The 23,549-nt window shown below is 38.7% G+C and overlaps 2 protein-coding genes across 4 annotated transcripts in view; one reads left to right on the top strand and one right to left on the bottom strand.

The window, feature by feature from the left end:
- RABL3 (RAB, member of RAS oncogene family like 3) overlaps positions 1 to 3,040 on the bottom strand; it is a 49,868-nt gene extending 46,828 nt beyond the window's left edge. Inside the window, exon 1 of the mRNA XM_058438153.1 lies at positions 3,017 to 3,040. Coding sequence (XP_058294136.1) covers positions 3,017 to 3,040 — 24 coding nt within the window. The remainder of the gene's footprint in view (positions 1 to 3,016) is intronic.
- A 214-nt stretch (positions 3,041 to 3,254) lies between these two features.
- The window catches only part of GTF2E1 (general transcription factor IIE subunit 1), a 37,958-nt gene continuing 17,663 nt past the window's right edge, over positions 3,255 to 23,549 (top strand). The window contains exons 1-2 of one of the 3 annotated variants that reach the window (XM_032150073.2): positions 3,255 to 3,327; positions 8,531 to 9,008. In XM_032150073.2, the coding sequence (XP_032005964.1) occupies positions 8,561 to 9,008 (448 nt within the window). In that variant the 5' untranslated portion in view covers positions 3,255 to 3,327; positions 8,531 to 8,560. Of the gene's footprint in view, positions 3,328 to 3,523; positions 3,768 to 6,432; positions 6,465 to 8,530; positions 9,009 to 23,549 lie in introns of those variants that run through there. The other 2 variants (XM_058437440.1, XM_058437441.1) reach the window with 2 other exon arrangements.

The raw sequence follows: 23,549 nt of genomic DNA, 5'->3' as shown, positions 1-23,549 counted from the left end.
ATTCTGGCAAATCAGTTGTTTTTCCTCTCATAAATTCTCTGTTGATCTGCTCTGTACTTTTATCTACCAGGTTTTAGTGTCATTAATTTACATGAGCTCTTTATCTATTAAATATATTAATCATTTTATGTATGTGTAATTGAATCAAACATTTTCCCAGGATTCACTTTTATTAATTTTTTTACATAGAAACATTTAAGATTTTTAAATATTCAAAATTACATTTGTCATTGAATTTACTGCATTGTATCTAACATCTGTAACTTTTAGGATATATCGTTGATTCTGTATTTGTAAATAGGTTTGTTTATGTTCAAGGAATGTATCTATCCACTTAATTATCAGCTTGATGCAACACTTGAGGCCTAGTTTAGCTTAATTGTGTTAGGGTAAACATTTCTAGGCAGTAAAATTGTATCGCTCTCCATGAATTAACTGCTTTGGGTGATAAGTATTAGCTAACGCAGGATGAAACCCAAACAGTAAGAACAGTTGAAGTGCTAGGGAATAATGGCTAATTTCATTTCTTTAAGAATTTTGGGACATTCTGATTTTATGTTTTCACCTTTAGAACTAAATTTGATCAAAAGAATGCACTTGATTTGCTTGGCGGCAAGAAAGGCCCAATATAAATAAATGTCAGCTCCAAATACAGCTGACAAATACTAGTCCCTAATCTCTGAAAGAAAGAGAAAACCGTATGGTAGTGAGACTTTTGGGGTTCCTTACCAAATTACCAAATATCTCAATAGGATAGAAAACAAATCTCCAAATATCAACTCATTTCCTTCTTCTTTTTATTTTTTTTTCTTGGAGATAGGTTCTCACTCTATCACCCAGGCTAGAGTGCAGTGGCACGATCCTAGCTCACTGCAGCCTCAAACTCCTGGGTTCAAGTGATCTTCTCATCTCAGCCTCCTGAGCAGCTGGGACTACAGGTGTGCATCACCATGCCTGGCTAACTTTCCGTATTGTTTTTGGTAGAGAGAGGGTCTTGCCATGTTGCCCAGGCTGGTCTTGAACTGAGCTCAGGCAATCCACCCACCTCAACCTCCCAAAGTGCTGGGATTACAGGCAAGAGCCACCTTGTCTGGCTAAGTCATTTCTTTATATATTTGTGAAACCCTCAAATTTTGATGAGGGAAATGGCCTTTATTTAAAAATAAACTTTCATGTTTGAAACAAAGGCCGAGGAAGTGTAAAAAGTGTATTCTAAACTGCCAGACTGTGTACTTTTAAATCGCAGTTAAAAGGAGACTGACAAAATTACCTTTTAAAAAGATAAAAAGACAGTAACTAACTTTGCACATAAAGGTTAACATTAGTGAATGTGTGACAACATCAATCACTTTCCTGGCCATCACAGCTGTGTCTTCTGCTTTACAACTAAACCATATGGGGAGGGGGGCAGTAGGGAAGCTTATCAATTGCCTGATTACTTTTTCCACATTTAATGTAGCTGCTAATTCTATCCCTGTTACATGATGCATTAATTCCACAGTTATAACTCCAGAACCTAATACAGTGCCTGTTGGAAAGAAAATAAATTGACTAGTTGCAGCAGTTTGTAATATGAAGGGATTGTTAGACACAACAGAAAATGGAATTATAGAGGACAGAAAACACCCACTTAACATATCAGGAAGAAGCCTGTTAGTTCTGGATTCTAAATTCTACTCAGTGATACTCTTGCCAAGTCCCTTTAGGCCACAATTACTTTCTTTATCTGTAAAACTAAGTGATTTTATTAAATTAACTTCGGCACCACTTCAAGCTACCTGATGGAAATGAAGTCGACACAAATTGTGATTATGTTCATTGAGTTTCAAAAGGCAACTTTCTTAGGGGAATATTAAATAATGCTCTCTGTAAAATATTTCATAATGCAAATAATCCTCAGGGCAATGTGACAGCATTCTTAACCTATATTTGCTGCCCACAATTTTATTTAGTTTCTGTTAAGTTTTCAAGCCTCTCCACCTCCAAGAATCTAGCACAATGTCTTTGCTCACAACACATGCTCTTAGGCCAACTCCAGAAGAGCGCTTCTATAAAATGCAAGGTCAGCATTTATTGAAGTTACTAAGGAGAGCTGAATTGCGGATTATGGAAGAAAAGATTAAGGGCAGTGAGGTGGGAGCTGGAAATCCAGACGTCAGCTGTAGTTCTCAAATGTCCCAGGTATCAAAAGAATTTTTTTTTGCATCTACTGAGATAAAAAAAAAAAAAAAAAAGGAATTTTAACACTAGGATTAAATTGGCCTCAGCGTTAAATCCTAGCTGCTTCAGAATAAAACTCTTACTTTAATTTCTCTATTGTACAGTCTAGGACATAATAGGTTTTCCATGAAGATCAAACGAAAACCAGGAAATTAAACTCAGTTAAGAATAAAACAGGACCACTACCCAATATGTCACTGCATAATTATAACTTAGCGTTTAAGTTCGTGGACTCTGCGTTCAAAAGGATTCTGTCATTTACATCTCTCTGCCTCACTACTCTCATCTGTAAAATGGGATAGCAAGACTGATCTCAGAATTAAACGAGTTAATATACGCGAAGCGCTTGCCAGTGCACGTTTCTCAGTGCACGTTTGACTTCCTTAATGAACAAAATCTCTTCAAGGCACGGTCCTACTAACTTCTGTACCCTTAACATAGAACCCCATACAATACTCAATGCCTGCCTTTTTTTTTTTTTTTTTAAATAAAAGAATTGACAATACACTCTAGGCTGGGGTCGCCTGGGAGACCGATGTGGAAAGCCGCGAAGGCAAAAAAAAGACCCGGGCTCCGCGACCCCCACCCGCGCGACGCCGCCGCCGCCGCGTCGTCACACGGAGCAAAGTCCCCTGGGAAGTGTAGTCTTCAGGCCCTGGGAGGGACTTCAGCCACGGGCCGAGGACCCAGGAAGTTGAGGGAAGGAAGTTAAGGGGAGGGTTACTACGTAACTCAAAAGTGTCTGGAGCCCCAGAGGTGGGGTAAGCCGCTCACCTGAGTCTCCCAACACCAGTACCTTCACCCGATCCAGGGACGCCATCTTGCCACTGCCTTCCCTGGGTTAACGCCTGTTCCGGGATTGTAAGCCAATCAGAGTTGGGCATGGAAGGCAGAGCCTTCAATTTCATTGGCCACTCGGAGCGTGACTGTCTTGATCGAAAGCTTCACTGAACTGATTGGCTGGTCTGGTAAAAGGTAGCGGGGTGCTTCCCCAGCTGGTCGCAGGAATAGTGCGTTTTCTTTGTCGCGCAAGGGGCGTGGCTCATTTAAGCCGGTAGTTGAAGCGCTGAGGGCAGCTGTAGTGGGAGTGTTCGAAGATTCGCTTTGGTAAACCTTGTTCCCTGTTCCTTGTTCGGAGTTCCCTGGCGGGGCATTGCATTTCATGATTTCTTCTTCCTTTCGCTCCCTCTTAACTATCCTCCCCTAATGAATTCCCCTCTTGCCTTTGTCCTCTTGGTCCTCCAAAGAACCATTGACCCCAGAGCGGCCCGTGTGCGACCTCGGGTAGGGCGGGCTTGGCTGCGCCGAGTGTGGCCCTGGACCCAACTGGGAGAGTCCGAGGGAGTTTGGGGTCTCGGAGTCTCACAGTGGGGAGGAGTGCATATCACCGAACGCGTCTCGTGGAGGGCAGCTGGGTCTGGAGGTTTCGCGGTAGTTTGCCGCTATGTGTGTGAAGGCGTGGAAAGTGCCATGAAATGTAACAGAACACCGCAGTTAGATGTGTAGAATCCCAAGTTGTTCTAGAACTGGAGTGGCGATTTACTGAGGTAATCTAACTGGACTCTTCGCATCCACTTTTCTCGATTTTTCTCCACTCTGCAGTCAGCACAATCTTTTAGCATCCTGAATTTGATCCACTCACCTCCCGCTTAAAACTGTTTTATATTTAAGAAGAGAGTGCCCAATAGCCTGTCCGATTCTACTGTGGAAGCAAAAGTGGAGGAAGTGAAGCGGGGGGAAGCTGGCAAGATGAGCCATGTTGGAACAAAACGTGCCTAGGAGACATATGGAAAGTTTTATGGAAGTACTTGTCTGGCTGTGCTAGATGCTGGAAATTAATTGGTGAACAAGATGAAGTCTGGTCTTAGAGATAGACGTGGAGAAAGTACAAGAAGGGGGAAGAGCCATGGAACATGTGAAAGGGGATGATTCTATGCTACTTAATGGGGAGTCTGGGAAGGCCTCTATGAGGAAATGTCATTTCAGACTTGAAGGATGATTAGGAGAATGGGGTTTGGGCTTAGCTGTAGGGGCAGAAGGAACAGCATGTGCAAAGCCTTGGGAAGCAGGGAAAGCACATGTGGCTCATGGAATTGAGAATATGCTGGTGTGGCTGGATATGAGGCTGACAGGGTAGACAGAGGGCAGAGGGTGCCTTCTTTTCAACTTTGTTTCTCTAGCTCCGTGCCTGGTGCACAGTAGTCCTTAAATGTTTATATGATTAAAATACACGTGGGTCTGGACTGGAGTAGGGAGGTGAGTCTGGGATCTGACTCATGGACTATGGAGAGCAAAGGAAGAAACAAAGGTCCTAGGAGGTCCCACACTCAGCAGTCTCCAGAGACCAGCCATACTCCTTCCCTAATAACGTCAGCTGCTATTCGGCTTCAGCTTATTGTTTCCATGTGGGAACATGGGCTCACTTTTTCCTCAGATATTTCCAATTTTGCAAGAGGAGCTGGAAGTTGAAATTTATGTGAACCCTTACAATTTTTAAATGTTGACAACTAATTCAGAAAATTTTTGAAACATTCTTTGGGTGAAACAATGCGTGGGGGGCTGCCAGTTTGAGAACTCTTACCTAAGACCTCTAGAGATTGAGTAAGGAGATTCAGCATGAGTGGGAAGTGATGGAGGAGAGAAGGTAGTGGTCAGGAAGGAGGCTTTTAGAATGCGGAGATTTTGAACAAGGTGGCACAGCTTGATTTCATTCCTGAGCTCTAGTTTCATTTGTTCAGCTACCTGCTGGGCATATTCAGAGGAATATCCTATGGTATTTCCTCAAAGACACTTCTAAAAGTGATTCCTCATTTCTTCCATATCTGCTCCTCGTCAGGGGTCACCTATTTCTCATGGCAGTACTTTTCCTAGCTACGCTGGCTCAAAACAGAGAGCTATTTAAGATTTTTCCTACTCTCGCATTCTGTATCCAATATATTTTGTTGGGTCCTTTTGATTTTTTTTTCTGTAATAACTTTCATTCATTCTGTTCTCTTCTTGCAATTTTTTTGCCTTCTTAGTTTAGATTTTATACCCCCGATATTCCACACTGCCTCCACCTTCACTCACTTGAGTCCAGTCCTATTTTTCTAAATAGGGGATTTATTATGAATGCCAGTACTTAATTGAACTCTTATGCCAGCCCTGAAAGCAGAACACTTTGCATTAATTATCTCACTGTGTTCATACATTAACTGTGTGAGCAGGGCACCGTTAATCACTTTTTTTTTTTTTTTTTTGAGGGTCATGTCCTGTCACCTAGGCTGGTGTGCAGTGGCTCAATCATGGCTCATTGCAGCCTTGACCTCCTGGCTCAATTGATCCACCTCAGCTGGTACTACAGGTGCATGGCACCATACCTGGCTAAGTTTTAAAATTTTTGTAGAGATGGGGTCTTACTATGTTTCCTAGGCTTGTCTTCAACTTCTGGGCTCTGCCAGTCCCCCCACCTCGGCCTCCCAAAGTGTTGCAATTACAGGTATTAGCCACTGCACTTGGCTTAATCACTTTTTATATATGAAGAAAATGAGTCTGAGAATTTTCTGGGGTCAGGGGGTCTAAGAAATACTGGAACTGAGATTTAAACCCCAAAACTGTTGGATTGTAAAGTCCTCATAACACTCCCTTACTTTAGTCTTCACAGCTCCCTAGGGTGTTTTAGGCAAAGGAAACAGGCTGAGCAATAAGTGGCACAGGGACCTCTCCATGCAGGATGAGCATTGGCAGGATATGTAATAGGGACTTTTGCTGCATAGTAGAGTCACCTAAAGAGCTTTAAAAATTTGTGTGATGCCTAATCTGGCCGCCCCAGACCACCTGAGACAAAACCTTTAGGAGTGGGGCCCAGGGTCAGTATTCTTTAAACCTTCCCTAGATGATTCTGCCTTACAACCAGGCTTGAGAACTATTAGTCTGGGGCATGGCATGTATGGGGCAGGGAAGGAGAATACAATAGTAGGAAATAATCCTGGAAACAGGTTATGTTGACATTTTTCTGCTGTTCTTTGTTGAATGTTTCTGAAGCCATATGTTATGTTCTGACAACTGTTGAGGATGTAAAACAACAAAAAACGAAAACTGGATTCAAGTACAATGTATAGACGTATAGACCAAACCGAAAAGGAGAGAAAAGTGTGTCCAATAGTATGCTGTGGTACTACTTTGGTGTCGAGCCCAGGCACTTGCCGGGCATCCTTAAGCCCTGGGGTAGCAGGAAGGCTCTAGGTTCACAGATTTGGATCTAGGTACTACTTTGTTTTATCTTACAATATGTAGTCATACCTGAGTATTTATAACCTAAAGCACATGTTTTCTTTTGACTGACTTTTCCTTTTCCTTTATTACAGGAAGGGCCTTATATGTTTTCTCCACAAAATATATGCATAGATTGGTTATAGATTGGTGTATAGAGTTTCCTTATAGTACGGTACTGTGGATATAAAAATATTTCTTATAAAAAGAGTATTAAATCTGTTGGGGTTGATAACTACTGATTTCAAATAAAAGGGTTTGTTGAAACTAGTATTCATAACAATATGATTCTCCATTGAAATAGTTCAGTGGGATGTCTCTGTTAAAAATTATCCTACGGAGCCTGGCCAAGATGGTGAAACCCTGTCTCTACTAAAAATTCAAAAATTAGACAGGCGTGGTGGTGCACGCCTATAGTCTCAGCAACTCAGGAGGCTGAGGCAGGAGGATAGCTTGAACCCATGATGCAGAAGTTGCAGTGAGTGGACCTTGCACCACTGCACTCCAGCCTAGATGACAGATCAAGACCCTGTCTCCAAAAAAAAAAAAAAAAAAAAAAAGTTATCCTGTGGGCTGGGTGTGGTGGCTCATATCTGTAATCCCAGCACTTTAGGAAGCCCCCAAGGTGGGTGGATCCCTTGAGCCCAGAAGTTCAAGACCAGCCCAGAAGTTCAAGACCAGCCTGGGCAAAATGGTGAAACCCTGTCACTACAAAAAACACAAAAATTAGTCAGTCATGGTGGTGTCCACCCGTAGTCTCAGCTACTGGGGAGTTTGAGGTGGGAGGATTGCTTGAGCCCAGGAGGTTGAGACTGCATTGAGCCAAGTCACACCACTGAACTCTAGTCTGGGCAACAGAGCAAGACCCTCTCTCTATTAAAAGAAAAACAAATTCCCTGTGGGCTAGGGACATTTAACTTGATTTAATCTGTGTGGATAGTCTAGCCATTTTTAGTTTGGAACATATTAAGTTGATATGGAAGCTGTCCTTCCTAAGCACTTTAATTACATTCTTATTAATCACAACAACTCCATTGAGGTAGTTGATACTATCCTTATTTCTTAGAGAGTAAAACATGGCTTGAAATTGTTTAAGGGATTTGCTCAGGATTACGTAGTTACCAAAACACAGGCTGTGTACTCTGAATTTCAAAGCCCAGTTTCGTGGGGGGTTTTTTTGTTTGTTTGTTTGTTTTTGTTTTTTTGAGACTGAGTTTCGCTCTTGTTGCCCAGGCTGGAGTGCAATGGCACAATCTTGGCTCACCGCAACCTCTACCTCCCGAAGCCCAGGTTTTTTAAGTAAACCACATGCCAATGTGGGCTTTGAGAAGACAGCTTTCTGGGTCATGGTATGGAAATGAGATACACTTAGTTTCTGCTTTGTCAAGGGATCCAGTATTTAAGAATATTTTGGGCTGCTCTCTCTCCCTCATTTTCTACCTTTTTAAGGACTGGATGGTCTTTCCTTGATTATCAGATTTAATTTTTCAAGGTTGGTAAAACTATCTGGATCTAAGCATTACTTTCAGTTTTACAACAGTTAATGATTTTGTCAGACACCCCAGGTGGTGATTACTCATGTGTTTATTTGTTTGTTGTGATTTTATTGTGAAAGCATGACTATGTAAAACATCCTAGAATCTTGGTAGAAAAATTTTACTCAAGAAAGGAAACAAAAACACTTTTAGGAAATGCGAACTGCTAGTTTTCTCAGGGTTTCCAGCATTCCCAAAGAATAGTGAGCATTTCATGTGACTTTTTTTGTGTTTCTCTTCTGAAGTAAAGTAGACTTGATGTAATATATTGTTTTATAAATAATAAGTTACTTTTTAATCAAAGACACTATAGAGCATAAAAGTAGCCATTTAAGAAATATATACAGCTTTTTGGATGTAATCTTTTGTGCATTCTAGAGGAAAATCTTGTTCTGCTCCATTAAATGCTTAGGTATTAGAAATCTTTTTAAACTCTTTGGGTACTTCTCTGGCACTGCAAGGATAGTGGATATGATTACCATGTTCTTATACCTGGCTAATTTTCTATTTTTTTCTGAATTCAGTATATTTGAAGTTGGAGTTTGTTGCTAAAGATGGCAGACCCAGATGTCCTCACTGAAGTTCCAGCAGCATTGAAGCGGTTAGCCAAGTATGTGATCCGGGGATTTTATGGCATTGAGCATGCCTTGGCCTTGGACATCTTGATCAGGAACCCCTGTGTGAAAGAGGAGGATATGCTGGAGCTGCTCAAGTTTGATCGGAAGCAACTTCGATCAGTTTTGAATAATTTAAAGGGAGACAAGTTTATCAAATGCAGAATGAGGGTAGAGACTGCTGCAGACGGGAAAACCACTCGCCATAACTACTACTTCATCAATTATCGTACTCTTGTTAATGTGGTAAAATATAAACTGGACCACATGAGAAGGAGGATTGAGACCGATGAGAGAGATTCGACCAACCGGGCTTCCTTCAAATGTCCTGTCTGTAGTAGTACTTTCACAGACTTAGAAGCTAATCAGCTCTTTGATCCTATGACAGGTGAGGTTTATCCAGTTTGTGAATCTTTAAAATAAAGTGTGTATTACCCTTTTTCTTAAATTGACGCATCTAATTTTTAAACCATCCTATATATTATTATAAAAGTGAATGGATCAGTATAAATCACAGCATACAGTCAGTCTTACTGTCCTGTTTGGCTGTTGCACTACTTTGAGAAGCCTTTGCAAAAAGCCTTTCTCCTTCACAAGGGAGTTTCTCACTTATGGCCCTCCTGCCTCTGCCCACCCCACCTTGTTTACAACTGCAGCCTAATCTGAAGGGTTGATTTCTCTACCACTTTGAGGCTGTTCTAATTTTATTTTTGACCTCTAGACAGTTGCAGTATAGTGTATTTAAATGCTTTGTTAGTGGAAGTAGAAAGTGGCATCAGGAGTATATAACTAGGGCATATAATCTGGATTTGGGGAAGGCCTCTGGAAGAAGTTAACATTCAAGACCTAAAAGATAGTAAGAGCCAGATGAAATAAGAGGAGAATTCTTTCCAAGATAAGACATTTAGTGTCCTTCAGATACACATTATTATTGGAAGAAAATTGTCAACAAGATATATAATTGGCCTGATTTGACTGAATAGTTTTAAGGATTTTTCTTAACACAATTTAGAAAGCATGCATTATCTGAAAATACAATATGTCTAGCATAAACATGAGAAACTTTAAAGTTCTGAGTTATATAGTTATTTTATCTTGTTATCTGTTTACACAATAAAAAGAGACTAGTTTTGCTAAATAATCAATTTTGTCTTATTTTCTACAGGTAAAAATCTATAGAAGGACCCAGTGATATTAAATTAGATTAAGTCCCTTTGTTATGGTTGAATTCAGGAGTATAGGCTACTTTTTAGTTCATAAATCTGCTTTTTTAAAAACTTCATCTGAAAGTTTAAACTTTGACCCATGAAATATTTGGTTGTGCAAAATTACAGATTTCTGTGTATGTTTTATTTTCTAGTTTTTATGTTATATATGGTACATTTTAAATAATTTAAAAAATTTTTTAAGTGGGAAATAACCCCAATACAAATTAAGATTATTGACAAAAAGAGCCAGAAGCAATCTATGACCTTTTTTTTTTCTTATTTACTGTGAGGCAGTGATTTTGGATGAAAACTAATTTAAGGAATTCACAATTGTATGAAACATTTAATTTGTCTGAGCCTAGCTTTTTACCTTGAAAGGGCTCCACAAGGAGAGATCTTGATGATAAGAAAGTCTTAACCATCCTCGGTATGAGAATTGCTTGAGTGTTCTATAGAGGAAGGTTGTAGAATATATCTGGAGCTCTTCAAAATTGTCTAGAAAAGTCTCATGATTCTTGCCATTCACTCTAACAGATTTCTTACAGGAGCTCTGGGTTCTTGGTTTTGTAAATCTCTACAGATGTTGGTTTTAACAGTGGAGGCTTCATCACTCTTGACCACAGTAGAAGGTGTTATCCAGTCCCTTAGAGTAATCTAAAATAACATGGTTCTACTACATTTATTTGTCATTTGAGTCATATTTAATTTAATGAAACTTTTTAAAAGGAGATGATTCCACTACTTATATATCAGTATTCAGGAGACTGATCATGATACTCTTGAATTTCACCTAGATTCTGAAAGAAACTAGTTGACTCAATAGATGGCCTGTGGAAGAGATGGCCTAACATTCCATCCAGTACAGTCAAGGTGATTTGAATCAAGGAGTTAGGGTAGAGGGCATGAAAGTATTTTATGAAATAAAGCTAAAACTGAAACAATTGTGTTGTGGCCAGTCTGAACAAAGACTGTTTTTAATGTGAGGGCTATGATCAGCATGAAGATGAAAAGAAGGGGTGCCTGAGAGCAAGAATAAGTCACTTAATCTTAATGTCACTCAGGGGAGGGTGCCCTGGTCAGCCAACACTAATGCATGACTTAATTGGCAGTTATGTCCTAAGTAAAGCCTGAGGTATCATGATTAAAAATGTATAATCATTAGGGACCCTCATTCTGAGAACATACTTGCCTTTTTATGGTAATGTGGCTTTTCATTTAGATGCTCCTTTAAGGAGAAAATGTGCTGATTAGGGGATATAAGGCCCTAGTTGCTTGCCAGTTCTGATGTTTTGGGTTTTGTTTTTTTTTTTTTTTTTTTAAACTGTTAATACCCAACAACCTCCTTTAGTCTGTACATTCCTTTTAGAAATCTTTGTGTTTTTCTCTATTATTCTTTCTTGTTTTGCTTGGTATTCATCTCTCTGTCCTCTCCTCTACTCCCACCCCATTATGAAGAAGATGGGCAACAAAAATTTGGTATGTGTAGTAAGGGAGGAGGGAACTTTTTCTGCTGTGATAATTATGCCTTGTCTAAATTGGTAGATTGCAGTTTTCTTCCTAATTCCAGTCCTGTACAAATATCCAGTTTCCTGATTGCTAGAGGAGATTGATAATATTTCTGTTCAAGTGATGGAAGTATTTAATGGACTTCTACCTGCATTTCTTTCAATAGTTCTTAGATTGACTTGTGGTTTACATAAGCAATTAGGGGATATTCAGAAATTAGATTTGAAGCCTGTTAGACTTTACTGTTTTCCCTGACAAAAAGTGCTTAACTCAAGTGTATGGGCAGCTCTCTGCCACAGGACAAAGGGTAGTAACTCCTAGATGAGCTCCTGAGGACCACCTGCAAATTGTGGCTCCAGGAAACAGCCCAGCAAGGATTGTTTACCATTGTTAATTCACACATAAGCCACCAATCTTCCTACTTCAGTTTACTACTATTCCCTCTCTACTTTTCCTAAAGATTGTAAATTTTCTCCATCCTTTCCATTTAGATTTGCTTTTGTTGTTTCTGGGTTGAACTCTCTTCAGATGTATAGATACATTATTTGTTAAAATGGAATAACCTAGCCTTTGCACACTAGTCAATCAGAAGCTTAATCATTAAGGTGAAACCAGGTTTCAAGTTTCCAAAATATGGGAGGATTATGTAATCAAAACAAAAACATGACATGAAATCTCTCAATGAATCAGCAAAATAACATCTTGTGTTTCATAAATGCATGTTTTAGATTTAGCAAGCTTTCTGACTATTTAAATAGACTTAAGTATTTCTATTTTAGCAGTCTCAACCATGGGTGATTTAGTTAATGGCACTTCTAAGTTAAGTTCAACAGCATGCTTCTCCTGAAGGGGAGAGGGGGTCTTACCTCTTTTTAGATGTTAAGGTTAGATGATTTGGAAATAGCTTTATATTTTCTATTTTTAGTTTAAAAATTATGCAACCATAATGCCGGGGACAAATTTGAAGAGAAAAAATCACCCACAAAGCCACCAGCCTTTTACGTATTACCTACAATTACAATCATAACTTAGAATAGTTTATGATCTCTTGGTTTCTTAATGTACCAAACTCTCCTGTTTCTATCTAGTGTTCAAAATATGTTTTAATAGGTGTAATTTTTTCCCATTTTCCTTTCCCCTCCTTTTGGGCACTTTGGTGGTATCTATTTTTTGCTGGTATAGATAAGATGCTTTGAATACCTTTGTATATATATAGCACATTATTCCTGTTCACATTTTTCCTTATGAATTCTTGGCAGTGGGAATATTGGGCAAAAAAATACAGATTTAGAGCTTCTCTAAAAACATATATGGCATTGTAGTTTCACTGTGAGTGGGTAGAGTAGAATTGTTAGATGTTTGAATTGGAAATAATTTGGGAGCCCCTTTTACTGCATTCACCTAGGGACCTAGGAGTCACATTTTAAATTTTGAGATGAGATAATTTAAATTTTTTTAAAAAGGAATCTTATAAATGTATATTTAATAAAATCTTAGAAATAGAAATTCAGAGATTATCTAGTTCAACTCATCAAATAATGTGTATGTGGGTGCACATGGACATGCCTATGTTGTACTCTTGGATTTGGAGGATCTTACAATGTAATAACGAATAAATCTAGGGGTATATACATTGCTACACTGTTTTAGATTTACTATTAAGGGAGAATATGACACTTCTCATGGAGATTCACCTTGTTTTGTTTGGCTCCATGGAAAGACTTAGCAACAGATTTTAGGATTAGCATAAAGAAGTCTTTGATAATTAAGTCTCTAATAAATAACTTTAAAAAACAGCCAACAATTGAATAGATCTCTTCTAGTGATGAATTCTGAGTTTAGAAGAGTCAAGTAAACTTGGTATCTACTTGAGATATTCATATGTAAGTTTGGAGTGAAATCATGAGTCCCTTCTTGGCTTGTGACTGCAGATAAAGCTTTTTGGTTTGGACAGGTCCATTTCCTGATGGCCCCATTCATTGAGATTCCTTTTCTGTTCTCTTACCCTAACATTTAAAAATTTTTGGGATTCTCTATTTGTGAGACTTGATTAAAGAGTTTGCCTTCATAGGGCAGGCTGCTTTTTGCTGTCTTCTTCTCTTTCTACTTAGAATAGGAGATATCTTTTAAAATTTTTTAAATTAAAAGAATTTTTTTGTGGCTAAATAGGTATATATGTTTATGGGGTACATGAGATGTTTTGATACAGGCATGCAATGTGTAATAATCACGTCATGGAGAATGGGGTATCCATCCCCTCATGCATTTATCCTTTGTGTTACAAACAATCCAATTATACTCTTAGTTATTTTTAAATGTATAATTATTGACTATAGTTACCCTGTTGTGCTATCAAATAGTAGGTCTTGTTCATTCTATTTTTTGTACCAGTTAGCCATCCCCCCATCCCTACTACCCTTTCTAGCCTCTGCTAACCATCCTTTCATTCTCTATGTCCCCAAATTCAATTGTTTTGAGTTTTAGATCCCACAAATTAGTGAGAATGTACAATGTTTATCCTTCTGTGCCTGGCTTATTTCACTTAACATAATGATTTCCAGTTCCGTCCATGTTGCAAATGACTGAATCTCATTCTTTTTTATGGCTGAATAGTACTCCATTGTGTATGTGCACCACAGTTTCTTTATCTAGTCATCTGTTGATGAACACTTAGGTTGCTTCCAAATCTTAGCTATTGTGAACAGTGCTGCCACAAACATGGGAGTGCAGCTATCTCTTTGATATACTGGTTTCCTTTCTTTTGGGTATATACTCAGCAGTGAGATTGCTGGATCATATGGTAGCTTTATTTTTAGTTTTTTGAGGAACCTTCAAACTGTTCTCCATAGTGATTGTACTAATTTACATTCCCACCAACAGTGTACGACAGTTCCCCTTCCTCCACGTTCTTGCCAGCATTTGTTATTGCCAGGACAGGAGGTATCTTATAAGCAGTGTTTTCAATTCCTGAAGTGCTAAAAACACAACACAAGAAGAAATCTTTCCAAGATTGTTTTGCTCAGTTGCTGAGTCCTCAGTCTTTGGAATCTTATCCAGCGTGGGTTAATTAGACAATTATGCCACAGAGCTCAAAGGTATGGATTGGGGAGTGGGGGGAGTCAGGGGGGGAATTTATTAGAAAAAGTTAAAATATATATAAAAACGAGTTATGGAAAGATAGGAACAAGTATCGTCCTTCTCCTACCCTTCCCCCATAAAACCTTTAGGTCTGATTTTTAAAAATTCTGCTGCTTTTGATTTTGAGGATTTGATAACTTTTTTAAAAAAACAACATTTTGGCTGGGCGCAGTGGCTCACGTCTGTAATCCCAGCACCTTGGGAGGCCAAGGTGGGCGGATCGTTTGAGGTCAGGAGTTTGAGACTAGCCTGGTCAACATAGCAAAACCCCATCTCTACTAAAAATACAAAAATTAGCTGGGTGTGGTGGAGTGCGCCTGTAATCCCAGCTACTCAGGAGGCTGAGGCAGGGGAGGCTGAGGCAGGAGAATCCTTTGAACCCAGGAGCCAGAGGTTGCAGTGAGCCGAGATGGCACCACTGCACTCCAGTCTGGGCGACAGAGTGAAACTTCATCTCAAAAAAAAAAAAAAAAAACCAATCTTTGATCTTTTTTGTATTTTGATGCCAGTGACATAAAAGCTAATTTATTTGCTTAGTTGTGAAGAGTTGCTTTTTAGTTTTGATGCTTTGGGTTTTGATACAATATTCTATTTGTTACTGTCTTTCAGATAGTTGAGATGAGTTTGATTCTGCATGCTGAGATGAATTTGATTTGGGCCTAATTTAGAGAATTTATTACAAGATTTAATATTCATCCACGTACCACCCTTCAGTTTGTTTTTTTTTTGCCCGTCTTCCCCCACATTGTACCTTTTTTCCCCTTTATGATAAGTTCCAGAATTGAGGAATGATGCATGATTAGAACAAATCCAGATAAATTCCTATTTAAGGAAGGAGAAGCCAATTTCATTGATTAAATTGAATTTTGGAGGGTGAGGTTGTATTGTGTAAATCATTGATACGTTTGATTCTGAATTTCAAAAACATTAAAGCTGCTTTTTTTTCTTTTGCATGCAGATGAATGAGTATTTTGCAGTGTTAAGTGTTCTGTGGTGAATTTTTAAAAGATGATTTTTCAAATTTATTTTTATTATAGGTAAAATAATTAAATGTAATGTAAAACTATGTTCCTGTCACGTGTGCTGCTGTTTGCTAATAGCAACTCCTTTTTCTATACATTTTCCCTTGCCCAATTAAACTGAAGAAATTTGCTTTACGAAAATAAAGTTTAGGAATGAGACTAAAAGGTGACTTTTTGAGACTTCAAAATTACATTTTAATAGATATTCCCCCGAACATTATGAGTTATAAAAATTGCAACAAAGGACTTGATAATGCTTTCAGAAAAGCCCAGGAATGACTGTATAGCTTCTGCATATTGATTAAGAGGGAGCTGAATGTTTTCGGAGAATTCAATATGGCATTCGTTTTCTTTTTTAAAAAAAATACATAGGTAATATATGGCCGGGAGCAGTAGCTCAACGCGTGTAATCCCAGCACTTTGGGAGGCCGAGGTGGGCGGATCACTTGAGGTTAGGAGTTCAAGACCAGCCTGGCCAACAGGGTGAAACCCCGTCTCTACTAAATATACAAAAAGCCAGGCGTGGTGGCGCACACCTGTAGTTCCAGCTACTCAGGAGGCTGAGGCACAAGGATTACTTGAACCTCGGAGGCAGAGGTTGCAGTGAGCCAAGATCATGCCATTGCCAGCCTGGGCAACAGAGCAAAACTCTGTCTCAAAAAAATAAGTAATATATGAATGAAAACTTGGTAAAGACACAAATAGTAGAGAGGTATGTAAACTAAAGTGGCAAACTAGTTTTTACTCTCTGTGGCTTTTCCACTCACCGCACTCCCACCAATTTTCTCTGTCATAACAGAGAAACTATGAAGTTTTTGCTTATCCTTCCAGTCCTGTTACCTTGTATCCCTAACACCATCCTCCAGAAGCCCTTTAGAAATCTAACAATGCAAAGTGATTCTTTTTTATTTTTTTAATTTTTTTTTTTATTATACTTTAAGTTCTGAGGTACATGTGCACAACGTGCAGGTTTGTTACATAGGTATACATGTGCCATGTTGGTTTGCTGCACCCAACAACCCATCATTTACATTAGGTATTTCTCCTACTGCTAATCCCTCCCCCAGCCTCCCACCCCCGACAGGCCCTGGTGTGTGATGTTCCCTGCCTAGTGTCCATGTGTTCTCATTGTTAAACTCCCACCTATGAGTGAGAACATGCGGTGTTTGATTTTCTGACCTTGTGATAGTTTGCTGAGAATGATGGTTTCCAGCTTCATCCATGTCCCTGCAAAGGACATGAACTTATCCTTTTTTATGGCTGCATAGTATTCCATGGTGTATATGTGTCACATTTTCTTAATCCAGTCTATCATTGATGGACATTTGGGTTGGTTCCAAGTCTTTGCTATTGTGAATAGTGCTGCAGTAAACATACATGTGCATGTGTCTTTATAGTAGCATGATTTATAATCTTTGGGTATATATCCAGTAATGGGATGGCTGGGTCAAATGATATTTCTAGTTCTAGATCCTTGAAGAATCGCCACACTGTCTTCCACAATGGTTGAATTAATTTACACTCCCACCAATAGTGTAAAAGCATTCCTATTTCTCCACATCCTCTCCAGCATCTGTTGTTTCCTGACTTTTTAATGATTGCCATTCTAACTGGTGTGAGATGGTATCTCATTGTGGTTTTGATTTGCATTTCTCTGATGACCAGTGATGATGAGCATTTTTTCATATGTCATCTGTGCTGCATATGCATATGTTGGCTGCATAAATGTCTTCTTTTGATAAGTGTTTGTTCATATCCTTTGCCCACTTTTTGATGGGGTCGTTTGTTTTTTTCTTGTAAATTTGTTTGAGTTCTTTGTAGATTCTGGTTATTAGCCCTTTGTCAGATGGGTAGATTGCAAAGATTTTCTCCCATTCTGTAGGTTGCCTGTTCACTCCGATGATAGTTTCTTTTGCTGTGCAGAAGCTCTTTAGTATAATTAGATTCCATTTCTTTATTTTGGCTTTTGTTGCCATTGCTTTTGGTGTTTTAGTCATGAAGTCTTTGCCCATGCCTATGTCCTGAATGCTATTGCCTAGGTTTTCTTCTAGGATTTTTGTGGTGTTAGGTGTTACATTTAAGTCTTTAATCCATCTTGAGTTAATTTTTGTATAAGGTGTAAGGAAGGGATCCAATTTCAGCTTTCTACATATGGCTAGCCAGTTTTACCAGCACCATTTATAAAATAGGGAATCCTTTCCTCATTTCTTGTTTTTGTCAGGTTTCTCAAAGATCAGATGGTTATAGATGTGTGGTGTTTTTTCTGGGGCCTCTGTTCTGTTCCGTTGGTCTGTGTATCTGTTTTGGTACCAGTACCATGCTGTTTTGGTTACTGTAGCCTTGTAGCATAGTTTGAAGTTAGGTAGTTTGATGCCTCCAGCTTTGTTCTTTTTGCTTAGGATTGTCTTGGCTATACAGGCTCTTTTTTGGTTCCATATGAACTTTAAAGTAGTTTTTTCCAATTCTGTGAAGAAAGTCAGTGGTAGCTTGATGGGGATAGCATTGATCTATAAATTACCTTGGGCAGTATGGCCATTTTCACGATATTTATTCTTCCTGTCGTTGAGCATGGAATGTTCTTCCATTTGTGTCCTCTTTTATTTCATTGAGCAGTGGTTTGTAGTTCTTGAAGAGGTCCTTCACATTCCTTATAAGTTGGATTCCTAGGTATTTTACTCTCTTTGAAGCAATTGTGAATGGGAGTTCACTCATGATTTGACTCTCTGTTTATTATTGGTATGTAGGAATGCTTGTGATTTCTGCACATTGATTTTGTGTCCTGAGACTTTGCCGAAATTGCTTATCAGCTTAAGGAGATTTTGGACTGAAACGATGGGGTTTTCTAAATATACAATCATGTCATCTACAAACAGAGACAATTTGACTTCTAGTTTTCCTATTTGAATACCCTTTATTTCTTTCTCTTGCCTGATTGCCCTAGCCAGAACTTCCAACAGTATGTTGAATAGGAGTGGTGAGAGAGGGCATCCTTGTCTTCTGCTGGTTTTCAAAGGGAATGCTTCCAGTTTTTGACCATTCAGTATGATATTGGCTGTGGGTTTGTCATAGCTCTTATTATTTTGAGATACATTCCATCAATACCTAGTTTATTGGGAGTTTTTAGCATGAAGGGCTGTAGAATTTTGTCAAAGGCCTTTTCTGCATCTATTGAGATAATCATGTGCTTTTTGTCATTGGTTCTGTTTATGTGATGGATTACCTTTATTGATTTGCATATGTTGAACCAGCCTTGCATCCCAGCGATGAAGCCGACTTGATCTTGGTGGATAAGCTTTTCGATGTGCTGCTGGATTTGGTTTGCCAGTATTGTAGTGAGGATTTTCACATTGATGTTCATCAGGAATATTGGCCTAAAATTCTCTTTTTTTGTTGTGTCTCTACCAGGCTTTGGTATCAGGATGATGCTAGCCTCATAAAATGAGTTAAGGAGAATTCCCTCTTTTTCTATTGATTGGAATAGTTTCAGAAGGAATGGTACCAGCTCCTCCTTGTACCTCTGGTAGAATTCAGCTGTGAATCTGTCTGGTCCTGGACTTTTTTTTGGTTGGTAGGCTATTAATTATTGCCTCAGTTTCACAGCCTGCTGTTGGTCTGTTCAGAGATTTAACTTCTTCCTCATTTAGTCTTGGGAGGGTGTTTGTGTCCAGAAATGTATCCATTTCTTCTAGATGTTTTAGCTTATTTGCGTAGAGGTGTTTATAGTATTCTCTGATGGTAGTTTGTATTTCTGTGGGATCGAGGGTGATATCCCCTTTATCATTTTTTACTGCGTCTGTTTGATTCTTCTCTCTTTACTTCTTTATTAGTCTAGCTAGCAGTCTATTTTGTTGATCTTTTCAAAGAACCAGCTCCTGGATTCATTGATTTTTTTGAAGGGTTTTTTGTGTCTTTATCTCCTTCAGTTCTGCTCTGATCTTAGTTATTTCTTGCCTTCTGCTAGGTTTTGAATTTGTTTGCTCTTGCTTCTCTAGTTCTTTTAATTGTGATGTTAGGGTGTCAATTTTAGATCTTTCCTGCTTTCTCTTGTGGGCATTTAGTGCTATAAATTTCCCTCTACACACTGCTTTAAATGTGTCCCAGAGATTCTGGTATGTTGTGTCTTTGTTCTCATTGGTTTCAAAGAACATCTTTATTTCTGCCTTGATTTCATCATTTACCCAGTAGTCATTCAGGAGCAGGTTGTTCAGTTTTCATGTAGTTGAGCGGTTTTGAGTGAGTTTCTTAATCCTGAGCTCTAATTTGTTTGCACTGTGGTCTGAGAGACAGTTTGTTGTGATTTCTGTTCTTTTTTTTTTTGAGACGGAGTCTCGCTCTTTCACCCAGTCTGGAGTGCAGTGGCGTGATCTCGGCTCATTGCAAACTCTGCCTCCCAGGTTCATGCCATTCTCCTGCCTCAGCCTCCCGAGAAGCTGGGACTACAGGTGCCCACTGCCACGCCCGGCTAATTTTTTGTATTTTTAGTAGAGACGGGGTTTCACCATGTTAGCCAGGATGGTCTCGATTTCCTGATCTCGTGATCCGCCTGCCTCGGCCTCCCAAAGTGCTGGGATTACAGGCATGAGCCACTGCGCCCGGCCAATCTCTGTTCTTTTACATTTGTTGCGGAGTGTTTTACTACCAATTATGTGGTCAATTTTAGAATAAGTGCGATGTGGTGCTGAGAAGAATGTATATTCTGTTAATTTGGGGTGTAGAGATCTGTAGATGTCTATTAGGTCCGCTTGGTCTAGAGCTGAGTTCAAGTCCTGGATATCCTTGTTAACCTTCTGTCTCTTTGATCTGTCTAATATTGACAGTGGGGTGTTAAAGTCTCCAATTATTATTGTGTGGGAGTCTAAGTCTCTTTGTAGGTCTCTAAGGACTTGCTTTATGAATCTGGGTGCTTCTGTACTGGGTGCATATATATTAAGGATAGTTAGCTCTTCTTGTTAAATTGATCTCTTTACCATTATGTAGTGGCCTTCTTTGTCTCTTTTGATGCAAAGTGATTCTTAAATACTTTGTTAAAACAGCTTATGGTTAGTAATGCTTGGTCAACTTCTCATAATGTATAGTTTTATTTAGAACACTTATTATGTTGGGTCCTTTTGCATAATCAGTGTGTTCAGTGTTCATGTCATTTCCAGAAGTTTTTTGGCTTTTCTTTTCAGCAGTGGCTGCAAGACAGTAAAATGACGGGATGTTAAGATTCCAGAGCCCTGGCTTTTAGTCTTAGTCATGTTGGTAACTGGTACCTTGGGCAAATCCTGTAACCATTCTTGACCTTCTTTTAGCATGTGTAAAATGATAAGTTCATCCTATTCTATACCATATATGGCTTCTCTCAACTCTAGTTTTATACTTACTCTTTGATTTGGAACATATTTGACATTCTAAAAGTATGGAGAAGCTTGGGGGTTTTATCACTGGTTTTAGAGGATTATGTTAGTCACTTTTTAGAAGCCTTGGTTAGGGATTGGAACCCCCCAGTTGTAGTATTCGTATAGAAAATATGCTCTGTTTAATTATGTCATCTTCAGAAACACACAGGCATAATGGAGAATAATATTAATTTTAAGCAGTCTTATTTTTCCAAGCTCCCCAATTCACTACCTTCTGCATATATATATATTCTATTGGCTATTGTCTTTCAGATAGTTGAGATGTGTTTGATTCTGCATGCTGAGATGAATTTGATTTGGGCCTAATTTAGATAATTTATTGCAAGCTTTAATATTCGTCCATGTACTATCCTTCAGTTTGTTGTTTTTTGCCCTTCTTCCCCCATATTGTACCTTTTTTCCCCTTTATAATGAGTTCCAGAATGGAGGAATGATGCATGATTAGACCAAATCCAGGTAAGTTCCCATTTAAGGAGGGACAAACTAAATTGAATTTTGGGTGGTGGTTTTATGTATTTCATAAAATATTCAGTGGGAGGGGAAAACAGTGTCTAAATATGCTTCCTAAGCTATGTGGTGGTTGGATGTTTACAGTGCAGTAAAATTAATCATATATGTTAGTGTTATGTCTTGAAATTTTAGTTTCCTCCTTATCTCACTAAAATCCTAGGAGTTCTGTTTCTAGCTACTTAGTTTTAACATGGAACTGTGAAGTGTCTTTTGTTTTTTTCTTTTTCCTGAAAGCTTTTTGAGTAAAGGGGAGTAAAAAACTTGGATTCAAAGTTTTTTCATAAGATTGTCCAGAAAAGTTATGCATGCCATTATCCCTTGCTTAGATTTTGCAAAGCTCTCTTGGGTAGTTTCCTTGCTTTCACTCTTGCTTCCCATGTAGACTGTTTGTCATAGCAACTAGTGATCCTTCTAGCATATCAGGGCATGCCACTCTTCTGTTAAAAATCCTCCAGAGGCTTCTTCTTTCCCTCAGAAAAGTCAAAGTCGTCAACAGAATTTATAAAGTCTTCTATTTGCTTCCTCCCCAATTTCCCCTTTTGGAGACTATTTCTATCATTCTCCCCATGTTCACAGCAGCCTTATTTGTGCTTTGTGTGCACCAGGCATGCCTTTACTTTATTTGCCTTTTTGCATGCTATTTTCCCTTGTCCAAACATTTGCATGACTTGCTCCCATCTTTAAGTCTCTGCTCATACATTGCTATATGAGAGAGGCCTACCCTGAGTTTCCTATGTAATAGAGCAATACCCCTTTCCCTTCACCTTCTTCCTTCCCTGCTTTTTTTCCCCCGTAATACTTATATAGTACTGATGTGATTTTTTTGTGTCTTGACTACCCCCAACTAGAATGTGAGGGCCATGAAAGTAGCTCAAAAGATGATTGGCTGGACTTGGGAAGGCTGAATGTCAGAAGCCCTGGGGATATCAAACCCACTGTTCTGGGGTGAGAGCTCTGCAGCAGCAGACATTTGATCCTCCCTGTTTCCTTGGCCAGCCTTGAGGACATGGGCTGCAATATGAGTCCCACTTGAGCACTGAAGCACCCTGTGCCATATCAAAGCATTTGAGCTTATTTTGATTTTTTAAAAATTTGTGGGAAAAATGGCTGAATAATATTTCAGTTGCAACTGATACCTTTGACAAATATTTGTCAGTGAATTGTGAGCATTAGCTGATGGCTTATTCATTGTATATACTGGACTGAAGAGAGAAAAATATAATGCTAAGTAATGACTAATTGAGGATTTGACTAATAATGTCTTCTGTCCTAGTATCATGTATCTACGTACTTTTTGTCAACTATACATTTCCAGAGCACACACTTGTCAAACTCAAGAGAATAAACAAGTTTTTGGTGGGGTTTTCTTTTTTTTGCTTTGGTTTTATTTGTATTTATTTATTCTCTTGACTGAATACCCATATAATTACAGTGAGTAACATGTTTGTTAAAATGAAATATGTTGGAAGCAGTTAAGTTGAAGGCCTTGGCTGGTGTTATATATACCATTTAAATTTTCTTCTGTGTTTAGCAAAGGAAAAATGTCAAGTTTCAAATTTTGCTGAGCATTACTGTTTTTTTTTTTTAAATTGTTGTTACCAATCCCCTCCCCCCACCCTCCCCACCCCCAATTCATTTTTGCTTTTGCTTTTTTTATTTTGGAGAAAGTTAAAATTAAAATGGTGTAGAACTCTTTCCCTTTCCCCTCCCTCTTCCGCCGCTGTCCCCCTCATCCCCACAATTAGGTCTCCATTTCTTTTCTCATTGTGGAGTGATAACTTACCTTCTGTAGAAGAATCCTGAGTCATAAAATTGGGACATTCCTATGCTACTGAATATATGACCCTAAAATATAGCTTTGAAATATCTATTTATAAAAGATATTTTTTTCTTCCCACTTTCAATGCCTGTTCGTTATCTGCAATTGGATTTATTTTTATTTGTTTGGCAAACCTGATAGGTTAAGACTTAGCCAAGTAAATGCCAGGTATGTGACAGGCACTTATGTTTGTTAAATAAATTATTTGTTATAAATCTTTTCTCCTTCTATTCAATATTTTTTAAAAATAGAGCTAATGTATATACATGGGAAAAGTTTGCTAAATTGTAGCTGGCAGGGCTGATAGGAAGTTGGAAGAGGAAT

The sequence above is a fragment of the Hylobates moloch genome, unplaced genomic scaffold, assembly GCF_009828535.3.
Source record: "Hylobates moloch isolate HMO894 unplaced genomic scaffold, HMol_V3 SCAFFOLD_4, whole genome shotgun sequence".
Taxonomy (NCBI): Eukaryota; Metazoa; Chordata; class Mammalia; order Primates; family Hylobatidae; genus Hylobates; species Hylobates moloch.
This window is presented reverse-complemented; position numbering and strand designations above follow the sequence as displayed.